A 15,088-nucleotide genomic window follows, 5' to 3' on the forward strand; every position below is an offset into this window, starting at 1 on the left:
AGAGGGAATAGTGGAGGGATGAGGAAACGACAGATTGGAGTGTAAAGCGCTGTCAGTTTTCACAGCGTGTCAACAGTGACCTCGATAACCAGCTACCTGTCAAACACACACACACACTCGCCACGTCTCAGTGTGAGTACACACATTTAAAATCCCTCATTTATCCTTCAGTAACAGCTGTCAGAAACAGGAACACAAGCCCAAATACACTTTCTTCACCTTCTATCACAAGCCAGATGCATACGCAGTGTTCTAAATGCAGTTTTTAGTCAGGCTTAAGTGTAGGACTGTATTCAGCCCCTCCATAGCTCTTTCCACGATGCTTTAAAGTCATGATGCTTTAGACTAATAGTGTTGAGTTGTTCTCTCACAGTGGAAGAATGGACAGAAACACACCCCCACACCACAGACCAAGTATTACTTGGGTGGTGGATCATTCTCAGCACTGTGTGTTAGTGTGTGTTCTGCTGTTATGAGTGGATCAGACACAGCAGTGCTTCTGGAGTTAGTAAACACTCTCTGTCCACTCTACTGGACACTCCTACCTTGTTGGTCCACCTTATAGATGTAAAATCAGAGACAGTAGTACATCATTGCTGCAGAGCTTCAGATGCAGCATCACAGGATGCTGCCCACAGGACACTGCTGGTTGGATATTTTTGGTCGGTGGACTATTCTCAGTCCAGCAGGGACAGTGAGGTGTTTAAAACGCCAGCAGCACTGCTGTGTCTGATCTACTCATACCAGCACAACACACACTGACACACCACCAACACATCAGTGTTACTGCAGTGCTGAGATCCCCCACCCAAACAGTACCTGCTCCGTGAGGGTCCTGTGGAGGTCCTGCCCATTGAAGAACAGGATCAAAGGGGGCTAACAAAGTATCAGAGAAACAGATGGGCTACATTCTGTAACTGTAGAACAACAAAGTGCACCTATACAGTAAGTGAAGCTGATAAAATAGACAGTGAGTATAAAAACAAGGATGTTATGGCTAATTGGTGTGAATTTAATGGCTCTTTTGACTGAATATTAAATAAAGGTCATATCTGACTTTTGCACAGTACTATACATGTTTGTGCTGGTGTTTAATTGTTTAGTGAAGTTTGATCTAAGTGTGCACAAGTGGTTGAATGTTGCGTTAACCATTCCAGAGGTACTGCCGCTGGAACTAGGCTAAGCACTCTAGCAGGCGTTAGCTAGAACCAAAAACAATGAAAAGATATTTCTCTGTTATCAATGTTACCTTAAGAAACAACCATGTTGGCTGAACATCCACTGAAGACAGGAAACAGTAGTGTAGAAGGCCTCAAGAAGGCTTAATAATGCAGTAATAAGCAGCCAGTTAATTATCAGCTACTGGCTTGTTCATCATTAACAAGCGCAGTATATTATAAGGCATTAAAATATCTCACATCCTCAAGTGTTTCAAGACATGTTTTCAACTTTCCACCTAGATTTGCTATTTAATATTCCTTTGCGTTAAACTGCTACCTGCTACCACCAGCATGCCAGTTTACTCCGTGTACCCCATGTGTACCCCTCCCAGTCCCTGGTAGTGCATAAACATGATGACCTTTGACAATTATGCAAATTAGACTTTTTCGTTGAACTGTTCCTTTAACAGAATTGCCGTAGAAAGTTCTCACCTGTCATTGTCTACAGGTCTGAAGCCAGGCAGGATGTGTTTGAAGCTGCTGTTTCGGTCCAGTTTAGGTTGACTCTTGGTCCTCTTTATAGATCCCTTTAACCTGCGGCTCAGGAAACCCTAATTAGAGAGAAAGAGAGAAACAGAGAAGAGGTCAGGAGGGAAAATGAGTGAAAAAGGGATGAGGGGTAGATTGTAGATAGAGAAAAAGAAATGTTTTTTTTCTGTAGTCATACAAGGTCATTCAACATAATTACATCTTGAAATGTAATTATTTCATTCATTCTTTTATTCATGTTCTCCCTCTCTGTGTGAATTCTCCTGTCACAGTTCCCCCGCTCAGGAATCAACTTCCACTAAGCAAAGGTTGCCATGGAGACAGCAGGCCAGCATCTAGTATGCGGGGTGAGAGAGAGGAAGAAAGAAAGAGAGAATGAGTGAGAGGGCAGTAGGAAGGAAAGATAGGAGCACAAGGGCAGTGGAGATCAAAAGTGTGTAGAGAGACTGATGACCCTTTGAGGTCAGAGTAGCGGAAGAACAACTGAAAAAACACAGCAAAAATAAAAAAATAGAAAGAATGGTGGAAGAATGAGACAGAATAGTAGACGGATGAGGCAGAATGATGGAAGAATGAGGCAGACAGATGGAAGACTGAGGCAGAATGAGGTAGAATGATTGAAGAGTGAGGTAGAATGATAAATGGATGAGGCAGAAGGATGGAAGAATGAGGCAGAATGGTGGAAGAATGAGACAGAAAGATAAATGGACGAGGCAGAAGGATGGAAGAATGAGGCAGAATGGTGGAAGAATGAGACAGAATGGTAGAGGAATGAAGCAGAAAGATGAAAGAATGAGACAGAATGGTAGAGGAATGAAGCAGAAAGATGAAAGAATGAGGCAGAATGGTAAAGGAATAAGACAGAAAGGTGGAAGAAAGAGGCAGATTGGAGAAAGAAAGGCATAACATTGGAAGAATGAGGAACAATGGTGGAAGAATGAGGCAGAATGGAGAAAGAATGAGGCAGAATCGTAGAAGAATGAGGAAGAATGGCAGAAGAATGAATAGGAATGGTTGAAAAATGAGACAGAATGGTGGAAGAACGAGGCAGAATTGAGAAAGGATGAGTCAGAATGGTTGAAAAACTAGGAAGAATGGTGGAAGAATGATAAAGGATGGTGAAAGACTGAGGAAACATGGTGGAAGATGCAGAATGATGGAAGAGTGTAAAAGAATGGTAGAAGAATGAAAAAAGCGTGTTGGAAGTATAATGAACAAAGGCAAAAGCCAGTACTTGTGTGAAGAATGTACACAAATGTTCTGATCTAAGAGAGAATGTAACCAAACAGTCAGTGGTCTGCTCTCTCACACTTATTACATTTGCATATTCTGTGTAATTAGAGCCCCAAACACCCCCCCACCCCCCCACCCCCTGATTACTCTACCCAAATGAACAAACACTATCCACCTCACGCACACTTGTAATCACAGGCTAATCACTCCGTGTCTCAACGCACCAATCAATTACATTGTGAAAGCACTGTGAATAGATGTAAATGGATGTAAATTGGAAGAGGAAATAACACAAACTCTAAAGCAAAGATATTGTTGCATGTATGAGCTGCTGCATTACTAACTTTCACCAACAAAAACACCAGTAGCATCCTGTTCAGGCTAATATGTTGTTTAAAAATATGGACTTTTAACCGTTAACTGCAACACAGTGGTGTCTCAGTTCGAATTTCTGTTAATTCAGCATTCAACATTACAAAAGTGCAATATTTTAAACAAAAGCTGTGCTTTATAGTGTCCCGATCTAATGCTACAGCCACAAGCTACCATGTTAGCTACATGTTAACGCACTAGCCAAAAGCTAACATAAAAGTCCTTATATGAAAGCCGTCCACTCAGTGATATTTGTAGTCAGCCCATTTGAATGGGCAGACATCTATAAATCTGAAGCCAACCTTTAATGATGCAGCGATATTGACATGATATTACACAAAATATATTCCGTCAAGCCACTTTGTCAACCGCACCTTGTTTCTACGCTCATTGTCCATTTTATCAGCTCCACTTACTATATAGGTGCACTTTTGTAGTCCATCTGTTTCATTCTTAGCCCCCTGTTTGTCAATGGTCAGGATCCCCATAGAGCAGGTACTATTTGGATGGGGGATCATTCTCAGCATTGCAGTTACACTGACACGGTGGTGGTGTGTGATTGTGTGTTGCGCTGGTCTGACTGGATCAGAGACTGAGAATAGTCCACCAACTAAAAATATCCAGCCAACAGAGTCCTGTGGGCAGCATCCTGTGACCACTGATGAAGGACTAGAGGATGACCAACACACATCAGCAGCAGATGAGTTGTCTTATAGTAGAAGTGTCTAATAGAGTGGACATTGAGTGGACACGATGCTTAAAAACTCTAGCAGCTCTGCTGTGTCTGTTCCACTCGTACCAGCACAACACACACTAACACACCACCACCACCAGTGTTATTGCAGTGCTGAGAATGTGAGGGTCCATGGGGGATCCTGACCACTGAAGAACAGGGTAAAAGGGGGCTAACAAAGTATCAGAGAAACAGATGGGCTACAGTCTGTAATTGTAAAACTACAAAGTGCAGCTATACAGTAAGTGGAGTTGATAAAATGGACAATGAGCGTAGAAACAAGGAGGTGGTCCGAATGTTATGCCTGATCTGTGTATATTCTAGCATTACCTTAATTTCAATATCTACTTTTACTCAAACACTTATATTTACTTATTTATTACAAACAACACGTCTTATTCAGCTACCTGGTTAAGTAATCTCATACTAAAATGATTTTGGATATCTTCTAAGATGATACTGAATATATTCAAATAGCCATGTTCAAAATATTTTTTAAAGTACTTCAGTCACAACTTGGCCCAAAAGAGTCTTGCTGTTCTTTCTAGTTGGGTCATTTTACTGTTGACTGTTAAAATGGAAAGTCCAGCTCAACTCATAACGATAGAGTAACCGGTTACATGACCTTTCCTGAGTTGGCTCAATTTGAGTACCCTAGTTCACTCCGCTCAGACTTCTTAGCTGAGTCAAAAGATCTCTTCATATTTACTTCTGCTTCTCAGTTAGGTAAATAAAATCAACTTGTTTTTCATACTCAACTTCCCCACTAGCCAGAACTCTTCCCATCACACAATCCTGCTAGCCATTTTTCCTCTTGGATACACACGTATGGGTGGCTGTAGCATCGCTGGGGCTCAAACTCACAACCTCCTGGTGTTCTGACAGCTTAGCCCACTGCACCACTCAGGATCTGTATCTGAAGATGTTTAATACACTGTAGAATACATTTGTTGCTTTAGCTTGAAGCATGGTCTAGTCTCATGTGGTGCAACTGCCTAACAATTCATCCCAACATCAGGAGAGTTTGAATCCCATCAATACAATAGCTGTCCATATCTGGAAGCCCAAGGTGGGAGATGAAACTAATTAGTTTAGAATAGTTCAGAGGTAAATGGGTTGTAGAAACAATCGTGGGGTTATATGAGTTATAGAAACAAATTGCTGTAGCTGGGGGGTTAAACTGAACACTGTGGGCAAATGGAGCAGAGCTCCATCCACAGTTCTGTGATTTGAGGGAAATGTAAAGCATAATATAGTCTTTAACTCTTTGACGATAACCTTCAAACAGCTACACATTCTCCGGAGTCTGTTCAAGGGACACAGTTATCGCTGAGCTACTTTTGCTCTGACTTAGGCTATGGCACTGCAGAGCACTACACTGACTGCTCCTAGTTGCCCATGTATTTGACATGGGTGATTTCCCTTGTTCTACACAAGGAACCTGATATCCATTCAAAGAACAAAGAATCCATTTGTTTACAGTATCCCTCTCCACTCTAACTCGATCCGTCTCACTCTGAACGTCTCTGACATACCTGAAACCCCTGGAGATCGAGAAAAGCAACCACTCAAAGAGTCAAGTTCACTTCTAGATAACAATTACGTGCCTATAGGTTGACTCCCACGCCTTTCTCTGCTGCTGCTTTACTGCGTCTTTTTGCAGTGTGTTGTCACATACAGAGTGTGGGAAAGCTGGGGGCTGTTTAAAACATCAGACTCCAGAGTCCTGCGTAATCTATCCATCTGCGAGTATGTGGTGGCGTCTCCCGTGGCGCAATCTGTTAAGTAGGCCTAAGCTTGATTTGTACGTCACTCGCATCTGTTATACCAGATTTTGATATGATTGGATTTATAAGACCGGATTCTTCCTTACAGAAGTTGTTGAATTCGGGTTCATCGGACATGTCAGGATACCGGAGTGTTACCATGTCATTTTAACACTTGCTATGTTTAAGGGGTCAAAGTAGCCAATCTAATAGCTGGTATCTTGCCAACTTTACCTTTCTGAGATGTGATGAGTTGTCCTCCATTGAAAAGATGATTTGAAGACTTAACACACTCAAAAAAGTTGCTTATTCCTGAGTTCTTTAGTATAGGTACTGGTTCTATTTAGAACTTTGAGTTCTTTGTAAAACATTTTCATGTTTTCATGTTTAACAGTGCTTTGAACGGATGGAGAAGGTGTTGTATATGTTTTTATATACAGCCTTTTGGAAAATGGTTCTACATAGCACCAAAAAGGGTTCTGCTATTGTTATAAGCTTGGGATCGTGACAGTAGTAGAACCCCTTTTGGTGCTATACAGAACCTTTTTGTACGTATATTGTTGTGTATCTTATATCTTGAATCTTGTAGTTGTTCTTATTGAGAACAATGAAATATTTCCCGTGTACCATTTATTATGACATGATGCAAATTCTCAAATTGATATTTCAGGCAGCAGAGTGGCAACCACCCTCACACAGCCCAACTGGCACCTGCTAAATATGCGTTGTGTATAAAGTGGAGGGATTAGAGTAGGACTTTAAAAGCTCTTGGTAGGGCAGTTTGGACACACCTCCTGTAGCTGTACATGGCTGAAGCCCTAATAGTCCAGAGACACCGGAAAGTGTGAGCAAAGGCCCATTGAATGAGAGCTGAGGTCTCGGTCACACTTCACTCTTACCCATTGAACACCTGCGATGACCACCGGGATACACAGTTCTGATAGGACATAATGCCAAACACAGAAATTTCATTACTGCTATGCCAGCATTTACCAGTTTCTCTCACTGATTTTTGCACTTTACCTTTAATGATAAACCAATTTTTCTGGATTGTCCAAGCATACAAACTTTTTTGTGACACTGAGGTTTTTTTTTTCCATCCAGGTTTTTTATACACATAGTCAAAGTCCCCCAACAAAGAAATGGATGGAAAACCTGCTACAGAAACGTTGCTGGCCATGCTGCGTCAGTTTACTCAGTAAAGCCATGCACATATAAGGGGCAGTTTTTTGCTGCTTCTTTTGAGTAGTATGGCACTTCTATAATGTTTTTCATATAAAAAAACGGAAAACCTGACGCTCAAAAGCATCACAGAAATTCTTCTTTCATGGTCGTAACTGAGATGTTGACCTTTTTCCCAGTAATGTATCAGCTGCTGTTCTCACATGTCATTTTCACTGCTGCATAAAAGTTACCAGCATTTCGACGTTCCCAATGTGCATGTGTGAAAGAGGCTGGTGACAGCAGGAGCACACACGACTTTAGCAACTTTAGCAAAGACCTGTGCTCATAAACTTATAAACACTTATTGTCAACTAACATGTCTTCAGAAATTACATTTATCATTCGTGATTTAATCAATTGCTTGGTAACAGAGCTCAAGTTGCTGGCCAGCTAACTAGCTAGAAAGAGTTAAGTACAGAACTTAGAACCTAGAACTTAAATACTAAATCAACACATAGCTAGCAGATGCTACTCTGTTACTGGCATCCTCAAGCTGGTTAACTACACATTTCTGTTCATTTTGAAATGTAGTTATGTCATAACTGAAGTTTGGGGAGAGGAACTTGGCTGAAACCCCTCCTTCTTCCAAACTAATGCTCTATAAATTCATGTCCTCACTTTCTGTTCCCATAACAAAGTGTTCGCAGTCCCCACCACCACCCCATGTCTTCCCTGTTCCTCAGTCCTAAGTATGTCCTACCGCAGCTATAAGAGGAATCCAGCCTTACAGCTACACACAAAAGCCACTCAAAACTCCAGACCAAGTTCTCTCCACTCCCTCAATGAGACTTCCCTCATACTACCACCATCTGTTGAAGGCATGGTCTGAACACACAAATTGTTGATTTAACCTTAGTAAGAACCCAGCTTTGCTGCCAGGCCCAGCTGGAGGAAGTTTTTAAGTATTAGATACATAAAGTACAAGGTTGATGGGATACCATATCTCATCCCTGGTCAGTGTCAATATTGTAAATAAATGTGCTTTAGACTCACTTGATTCATACAAATGAACACTATATTATGTTTTGTGAAAGATGGATATTACCGTTTTCTGATAACATCTGACTGAGATTTCATTTCCTGCTTTATTTCTTCTTTAAACCTTTCACTTTAAACAATATTGTCCTCAGAAAAAAAGAAACTTTAAGTAGCTGTGATGAAACATGCTCACAAAAAAATTCATTTTATAAGATTATGACAAAGTACCATCAACAAAGAGTTATTAGGCTATTTTTGTAATCCTGCACAACAAGAGGGACTATCAATTATGATGGGTTGAGCAATAAAAAGATGAGAAGCATTTTATGGTTACTCTTTGATGGCTGATGCCAGGTTCCTTCTGTCTATAAAGAGGCCACATTGGACAAGTAGTCTAATCAAATGTTACATCAAGAGTACGTTAGCCTGCCCTAGACAATCATGTTCAAAGCCAAGTTAGAGGGGTCGTAAAACCCCCAAGCATTGGGCTGTGGAGAAATGAAACCGCATTCCCCAGTATCTTTGAGATCTTTCTCTCTCTCTTTCTCTATCTCTCACCCCCTATATGTATACACACACACACACACACACACTTTCTAAGCCGCTTCTCCCTCAGGGTCACAGGTGTATATATATATATATATATATATATATATATATATATATATATACATACATATATATACACAAGAGCATTAGTGTGGTAAAGTGCTGATGTTGGAGGATTAGATCACAAACACCCACTCTATTATTTATATAGAGTATACATACATATATATATATATACTCTATATAAATAATAGAGTGGTGTTTGTGATCTAATCCTCCAACATCAGCACTTTACCACACTAATGCTCTTGTGGCTGAATGCAATCAAATTCTAACAACTATGTTCAAATGATGCTTTGACATTCTTCTGCTCTGTCTGCACAAATGTATGGGGCCATCAGTGCTCTATTTTGCATTTCATAATGCACCACACGTTTTCAATTGGAGGCAGGTCTGGACTGCAAGCAGGCCAGTCTGGTGCCACATTTTCTGATTATCCAGCCATGCTGTTGTAACACATGTAGGATGTGGCTTGCTGCTGTCATGTCAATAAGCATGAACGTCCCTGAAATAACAGTCAAAAAGGCACCATATGTTGCTCCAAAATGCATATATTTCTTATAGCAAGAATGATGCCTTCACAGATGCACAGGTTGCATGTACCATGGGCACTAATACACCCCATACCATGAAGGATCCTGTATTTTTAACTAAAAACTGGTAATATACTGGTTGGCACTTTTCTTCTTTGGCCTGGAGAAGCCAAGGGTCATTATTTGCATAATCAATCTGTGCATCAGTTTATTTCAAATGAGCTGAAGCCCAGAGAAGTTGGCAGTGTTTCTGGGTGTTGTTGATATATGGATTCTGCTCCGCATACCAGCCTTAACTTGATTTATGGATGCAGCAAAGAATGGTATTTATTGACAAACAGGTTGACGAAGTATTCTCAAGCCCATGTGGTGATATCCATCAAAGAAGCTTGGCAGCTTTTGATGCAGAGCGTTCTAAATGGAATGAAGGTTACCTTCATTTTTGGTTTCCTGAATATTTTGGTGATTTTAAGCACAGTTGAGGGTGAAATATCTAAAATCATTGCAGTTGCTACTTGAGGAATGTTGTTCTTAAACTGTTGGATTAGTCTAGTCTTAACCGGCCCCCTTCCCAACATTTTTGGAACAGCACAATATTGATAAGGTAAAATTATATATATACATATGTCTTTTGTTCATTTATATGTTAAAGTGAACAAATCACTGCCTGCTATATCTTTCCATTTTATATCATACTATAATATATGGAGTCTGAGCTTGCTTGTCTCTTTTTCATCATTATAAGTGATGACCATTATAACTCTGACCATTTTTGACTCTGGCCACTATCGCCCTCTGTCTGCAGTTCCAGGAAGAACTGATGACCTTATTTCTGACTGCAGTTAGAGTTGTAAGACAGTGGGGCTCTTGCCAATTTCAATTCACTTAATACATTTTCACTTAAATCATCTGATAAACTTTCACCATGTCTTTGAATCTCCTTGGACAAAGCACTGTTTGTGAATATGAAATCGGCTGGCATTGGTCTACTGGCCACAGCAAACCAGGGTGTGCACCACTTTAATAGAACAGCACAGAAATAAACAGACTAAGGCTGGCTGAATGACACTCACAGAGCTTGTTCAGACACACTCTCTTGTGAGCACTCAGAAAAAGTATGACTCAACACACTGGGCAAACTGTCATGCTGCTTTTCACAGCAAGACTAACAGGCAGTCTAAATCTAGAGCTATAAATACCACTCTTGTCTTTCTCTTTAGCTATTTAGAGCTTTCTCTGTTTGTTTTAGAGCATATGATAAAAATAAAACCTCAAGCCCAAGAACTTTTTCATACTATCTGAATTGGTTAAAGTTGGACACTAATGTTTAGCAGTAACAACAAGTTAAAAGATGGAAAAACACTAATAAGATGAATACAGACAGAGAAAGTGGGCATGGAGAGAGTGAAGAGAGGCAGTCCATTAAGCACATCCATCTCAGTCTCAATGACAGTGGATGCAATACCAGTGATGGCCAGTAGAGGTGACAGTTTGCTGCTGAGTGCAGCTGAAAGAGCTTCATCTAACTATAATATTTTTTTTGGTCCTTTTTTTAAAGATTTGAGGCTATAAAGTTAACTATGACTGTGTGGAAGATGCAGTGATTATATTTATCAGAGCCTTGGTGATACAGATGGTTACTGTGAAAGTGAAAAAGTCAACAAGACGAAGCAGCACTTGGTAAATATCCACCAACCACAGCGAAATCAGCTTTCATAAATCATTAACTTTAAGTTTAAGTTTGATACCAACACTCAAACTTTAATGCATAATATACAGCATATCTATAGAAGCTGACAGTGATCATTACATTTTCTGATATATTTTACAAGTAAGTCAACTTGTCAACAATCAACAAAACACAATGTTTACTGACATCTAGTCTAACCTCAACACTCTGTCCTTTCCATTTTTCCATATTTGCTCAGTTTGCCCAGCTGTAGTTTCCCTCTAATGTATTATCTGAGGCAGGCTTTCATGGTCTTTTTATGATCTTATTGGATTATGATTTTATTAGCTGTCATGATCTTATTAGAGTCAGCAATCCTTTCATAGATTATAAATCAGAGCTGGAAATACACTATATTGCCAAAAGTATCCGTTTGTCTGTCTTCACATGCATATGAACTTGAGTGACATCCCATTCTTAATCCATTCACATTTAATAAATTCACATTTATTTCATGCAGTTACTGAATAATTTGCCTTACAATCACATAAATTCAGATGGACAAACCAAAATATACCCTGGAGAATAAGAGGTTAAAGTGGTGTATGTTGCCAGTTACTCAGTGATAGCCATAATATAAACCGCAGCCTGTTCTGTTACACCGAGCCCATCCTTCCATCCTTGGACACATCAAAGCTTGGTTTGTACATTTGAGGAACCTTCCAAGCCTGAGCACTTTTGGAGTGCATATAAATGTGCTAATAAGTGTGGATATTGTGTTGTAAAGAAGCAGCGATGCCACAACTGAAACGTTAGACTTGAAATAGGAAATTTGCTCTCCTCCAAATCCCCTTTAAAACTCTCTGAGTTATGTCTGAGTTGAGGCATCTGGAATCCAGACCAACTTCAGTTACTATCAAAAGACTTTCTCTCTCTCTCTCTCTCTCTCTCTCTCTCTTTCTCTCTCTCTCTCTTTCTCTCTCTCAGACAGATGTATGCTGTGTTTCAAGTCAAGCACTTCTATAAGGGGTGGTCTTTATGCTGGGTAAAGGGGGCCCCCATAAAAAACAAATTAGATCTGCTGTTGCTCATGTTCAATAATCTATATGAAATATATATGTACATTTTAAAATCAGCTTTAATTTGTGATTGTTATTTTTAGTAGTGTGTGAATGAGAGGGAGGCAGGTGGAAAGGTGAAGATGCAAGGAGTAGAGGTCGTAAAGGTGGATGACTTCAAATATCTTGGGTCAACCATCCAGAGCAATGGACAGTGTAGAAAAGAGGTGAAGAAGAGGGTGCAGGCAGGATGGAGTGGGTGGAGATGGCTGTCAGGGCTGATCACCATGTACCCCAACCAAAAGCCTTGGATGAACCGGGATGTTCGTCTCCTACTGAAGGCCTGCAACATCGCCTTCAGGTCGGGAGATGCACAGGCCTACAGTGCAGCCAGGGCTGAGCTGAAGAAGGGCATCAAAAAGGCCAAACACCACTACAAAGGGAAGGTAGAAGAACACTTCTCCAACTCCGATACCCGGCGTATGTGGCAAGGACTCCAGATTATGACAGATTACAAGACCACCAACCCCTCCCCCGCCTCCTCTGATGTTTCCTTCCTCAATGAGCTCAACAATTTCTATGCTCGTTTTGAGAAAGGGAACCCAACAACTGCAACCAAGGCAGATGTGTCTGCAGACCACCAACCACTGACTCTTTCTCCCACCGACGTAGGAGTGGCGCTGGGCAGGATTAAAGCTCACAAGGCTGCGGGTCCTGATGGCATCCCTGGACGTGTTCTCAGAACATGTTCTGGTGAGCTGGCAGGAGTGCTGACGGACATATTCAACCTGTCCTTGGCCCGTGCTGTGGTACCAAGCTGCTTCAAAACCACCTCCATCGTCCCGATACCCAAAAATTCCAAACCATCACGACTGAATGACTACCGCCCGGTAGCCCTCACCCCCATCATCACAAAGTGCTTTGAGCGGCTGGTCCTAGCACAGCTCAAATCCTGTCTCCCCCCCTCCCTGGACGCCCACCAATTTGCATACCGCCAGAACAGGAGCACAGAAGATGCAGTCTCCATAGCACTGCACTCTGTCCTCTCACACCTGGACAATAAAAATACCTCCATCAGGATGCTGTTCGTAGACTTCAGTTCAGCATTCAACACAGTCATCCCCTCAAAACTCATCACAAAACTCACAGACTTGGGTATTAGTTCCCTCATGTGCAACTGGTTACTGGACTTCCTGACCAACCGACCCCAACATGTCCGGTGGGACAACCACTGCTCATCCACCATCACCATAAACACCAGTGTACCACAAGGCTGTGTGATGAGTCCCTTCCTCTACTCCCTCTTCACCCATGACTGCAAGCCTGTCGATGGTTCCAATACCATCATTAAGTTTGCAGATGACATCACGGTGCTTGGCCTCATCAAAAACAATGATGAGACAGCCTATAGGGAGGAGGTGGATCGTCTGGCTGAGTGGTGCGACACTAACAACCTTCTGCTCAACGCTGAGAAAACTAAGGAGCTCATTGTGGACTTCAGAAGGAATGCTGACCCACATCCACCCATCCACATCAAGGGGATGGCAGTGGAACGTGTGAACAGCTTCAAGTTCCTTGGTGTCCACATCTCCAAGGATCTCACCTGGACGACCAGCTGCTCCAAGCTGGTAAAGAAGGCTCACCAGCGCCTCTTCTTCCTGAGGAGGCTGAGGATGAAACACCTGTCCTCAGACATCCTGGTGAACTTCTATCGCTGCACCATTGAGAGCATCCTGACCAACTGCATCACAGTATGGTACGGGTGCTGCTCTGCCTCAGACCGGAAGGCGCTGCAAAGGGTGGTGAAAGCTGGCCAGCGCATCATCGGTGCACCACTTCCTGCCATAGAGGACATCTACAGGAAGCGGTGTCTGAAGAGGGCTGGGAAAATCATCAAAGATCCCAGTCACCCAGCACACAGACTCTTCACCCCCCTGCCCTCTGGGAGGCACTACAGGAGCCTCCGGACTAAGACCACCAGGTACCGGAACAGCTTCTTCCCAACAGCTGTCACACTCCTGAACTCTGCCTCCTGACATCTAAACAAATAACAATGGACTGTACCCTAACACACAGACTTACACACCACTCAACACCACTTACCGGCACTTACATCTGCTGTATACACTGCCCATTATTGTATATACAGTGTAAATACTCTACCTGTTCATAAGTACATACTTATCCCCCTTCATATTTATAACCTGTTCATAGTACTTTATACCCCCTCATATTTATAACCTGTTCATAGTACTTTATACCCCTTCATATTTATAACCTGTTCATAGTACTTTATACCCCCTCATATTTATAACCTGTACATTCTTGTTTATAACCTGTATAACCCCCTTCATGTTCATACCCCCTCATATTTTTTTAACCTGTATATACTATACTTACTGTACATTGTAAGATATATATTTATATTGCTGCTAAGCACTTCTGGATGGATACAAACTGTATTTCGTTGCTTTGGTTTATGAATGTAGTTAAGGTGGACATAGAGATGGTTGGTGTAAAAGTAGAGGAGGCAATGGATAGGGCAAGATGGAGGCACATGATCCGCTGTGGCGATCCCTGAAGGGAGCAGCCGAAAGAAGAAGAAGAAAATTTTTAGTAGTGTCATTGCCGCTGCGTTGGTTATAATGGGGTATTCTGAGAAATAATGAGGAAAGCAAGAATTTGTTGCTTCACTCCAAAAGCTTACCAAAAGCTAACAGAGTGCTGCAGGCTCAGCAGGCATACTGTACAGCGCTGTGAACGTGTATTTGCCCCTCAGCAGATTTCCCCTATTTTTGCAAGTTTGTCACAATTAAATGTGTCAGATCATCCAACTAATGAGTAAAACATGAGTAAACACAATATGCAGCTTTTAAATGATCATTCCATTTACTGATTAAATTTATTTATTTATTTATTAAAACCTATATCACTTGTGCAAAAAAGTAATTGCCTCCTAAATCTAATAAATGGTTGTGCCACCCTTGGCAGTAACAACATTTGCGATAACTTGTGACGAGTCTTTTACATCCCTGTGGAGAAATTCTAGCCCACTCTTCTTTGCAGAATTGTTTTAATGGCCACATTTAAGGCCTTGCCACAGCATCTCAAACCTTAATGTCGTTTCTTTTGAGTTATTCAGAGGTAGACTTGCTTGTGTGCTTTGGATCATTGTCCTGCTGCAGAACCCATCTGTGCTTGAGC

The 15,088-nt window shown here is 41.5% G+C and overlaps 1 protein-coding gene across 9 annotated transcripts in view; it reads right to left on the minus strand.

Moving 5' to 3' along the window:
- dab2ipb (DAB2 interacting protein b) overlaps nt 1-15,088 on the minus strand; it is a 250,907-nt gene that overhangs the window by 110,998 nt on the left and 124,821 nt on the right. For all 9 annotated transcript variants that reach the window (XM_037533218.1, XM_037533219.1, XM_037533222.1 and 6 more), the window contains one exon: nt 1,653-1,771. In XM_037533218.1, coding sequence (XP_037389115.1) covers nt 1,653-1,771 — 119 coding nt within the window. The remainder of the gene's footprint in view (nt 1-1,652; nt 1,772-15,088) is intronic.

This window comes from Pygocentrus nattereri, chromosome 23 (genome assembly GCF_015220715.1).
Source record: "Pygocentrus nattereri isolate fPygNat1 chromosome 23, fPygNat1.pri, whole genome shotgun sequence".
NCBI lineage: Eukaryota > Metazoa > Chordata > Actinopteri > Characiformes > Serrasalmidae > Pygocentrus > Pygocentrus nattereri.